General features: G+C 36.7%; 1 protein-coding gene across 1 annotated transcript; it reads left to right on the forward strand.

Annotated features, from left to right (window-relative positions):
* Positions 1 to 552: 552 nt before the first annotated feature.
* On the forward strand, positions 553 to 978 carry LOC105139611 (uncharacterized). The gene has a single exon (XM_011046110.1). The coding sequence runs from the start codon at positions 553 to 555 to the stop codon at positions 976 to 978; it is 426 nt and encodes a 141-aa protein (XP_011044412.1).
* Positions 979 to 2,437: the final 1,459 nt, after the last annotated feature.

Below are 2,437 nucleotides of genomic sequence, written 5' to 3' on the forward strand. Positions count from 1 at the left end.
CTTTGCTGATCCTCCAAGCTAAGAAAGACCCCATGTTTCCATTATCCTCACCTTTTCAGCACTCAAGCAACAAAACACAAAAAAAGGGAAAAAAAAAAAAAAACCTTGACAAATTTATAGGATGATTAAATAACAAGTCTTTATGTTCATATAATGCGTGTACTGGGTTGTCATTACTTGTAGTAATTAAACAGGTTTACATGTGATGATCGCATGAGTATTAAATAAATTGATTTCCCTTTCCCTTTCCTACTCTCTTGACTTCCTCGTATTAAAAGGCACTAAGTAAAGCCAGAAGAAACATGAATTTTTGACAAATTCATTAACAATAGATGAAATGGAAAGAAAAAATGTTTGGAATAATCAGAAATCATTTTGTTCCCTCCTTTCTAGCATTAGTCTCTATCACTGATAATTCAATACCAAGCAACAACCCCCCCTCACAACACGACCTTATAAATGTCAGTTCAAAGCACACTACTCAACTACGGGCTAGAAATACTTCACTTTCTACTCAGAATTGGATACTCAAAGCAAACAAAACAAGACAGAATGGCTCTCATACCTTCTTTCTTTCTCTTCCTCTCCTCCTCTTTAACCCTTGTATTCTTCACGGGAGCGGGAGCACAAGGGAGAGCTCCTCATGGCCTTGTTCATGAGAACCCCGTGGCTTTCTCACCATCTGCAGTTGAATTCTTCCATCCCAAAACACAGGAACCGAATGTCAAGAGCCCATGTGCTCCTTCATTTAGTTGCTCACCATTGCCTCTTGCAGCTCAATTAGAGGCTACTGATCAAGCACAAGAAAGTGAAATATCAACATCCCAGAAAGGAGGGAATCGACTGAGAGCTGGTGGAATTGCTGGCATTGTACTTGGTGTGGCATTTGCAGTGCTTTTGACAATGGGTGTCTACCATGTAATGGTCACACGCAAAGCCAACTTAAATCGAGCCAATTCTGTTCAAACTAATGCTTGATGTGGTCATCCAATAAGTCTAAATTACTATTACCAACTCCCTCTGATACTGCTCTGTCTCTCTTGGATTTTGGGCATCGAGTATATTTAGTGTCATTAGTTAGTATTGCGTGGTATTTTACAATTATGACTACTCATCAGGTTGTTCATCATTTCAGTCTTTTAGAATATATAAACAAAAAATGTTCCTTTTCTTTTCCAAATTCAGAGCATATTAGTAGTGTTAGGAAGATAAACATCCAATCTAGCTGTAAAAAGGTGCGCACCCACAGGATCCAGAAGTGAACACTGTTAGATTGGAGAGAAGCAATTCAGATTACACTAAAGCACGAAGGAAACCATGTAAACACCTTAAAGAAAACAAAGTATACTGCTATCACAACCACTGGGATAGCCAAAAAAAAATAAAAATCATGAAACCACAGCCCACAGGAATGGTTACTTATAATGTTCATAGATCTGTTCCCATCCAGAGTCGAATAAAAAAAAACTTAAGATCTCCCTATTGATCATTCCTCCTAATGGTTAAACAAGGTTACCCACATATAAGCTAACAATTTCTATATAATTTAAAAATTAAAAAGAGAAGGAAAGAAAACAAGCACTAACAATTCTATGTTTTAATTATATTGCATCAAGTTTCATTGCCATGTACTAAACATTTGCTAGAATAGAAATAGATGTGAAACAGCTGATCTGATGAACAACTCATTTTGGGGGACATGAACTATCACAAGCATTTGGCTTCTTTCATTTATTTGTGATGAAGAGACTGGTTCAGCATTATAATTCAAGAACCATTATGTCTATATAGCACCGTTACCTGCTACATTTCTTTGCAGAATATAAAGATCCATTTAGGTGTAATAAGTTACTAGGACTGCATAAAAGTTTTTTTGGGAGGAAACCCAGCTACATAAACACATGATACCCAGTTCGTCGTGAGAAAGAATGCAGAATCCTATAATTTGTAATTTAAAATATTTATTAGCTCTATTTGTGTAGAGAAAGCTCTGGGACACATGTGGCTATTCAGTGTAAAGCTTAAATTATTGGAAGTGAAGTCTCTAAGAACAGATTCTGTGAATTCACAGCCATGGCGTCTTGTAGATCCACTGCCAAGAACAGAACTAGGAAAGCAGTTCTATCAAATTTGAAATATTTATCACAATGAATGATTCACTTAAATGATATAACATGAGGCTAGATCTAAGCTGAGAGATAAGAGTAATTCCTATGAAACTAGATCTTATGGAGAAGTACTAGATTTGCTCCTGTGGCCTCCCATATTAAGGGACATCCAGATTTTGAAGCTGAATGGGGTGCGATTGGGAAAGGTTTTACCGTTCGGCCAAGGTCTAAAAACAAAATCTGGCGGACTTTGATATTAAAAACTAGTTCTAAAAAAGGCCAACTAAAGATCATACGACTCCCTATGTATCTGTTAGGAACTTGATATA

The sequence above is a fragment of the Populus euphratica genome, unplaced genomic scaffold (genome assembly GCF_000495115.2).
Source record: "Populus euphratica unplaced genomic scaffold, PopEup_1.0 scaffold94.1, whole genome shotgun sequence".
Classification (NCBI taxonomy): Eukaryota; Viridiplantae; Streptophyta; class Magnoliopsida; order Malpighiales; family Salicaceae; genus Populus; species Populus euphratica.

Coding starts and splice junctions, on each gene's coding strand:
- LOC105139611 (XM_011046110.1), top strand. CDS start 553: ATGGCTCTCATACCTTCTTTCTTTCTCTTCCTCTCCTCCTCTTTAACC.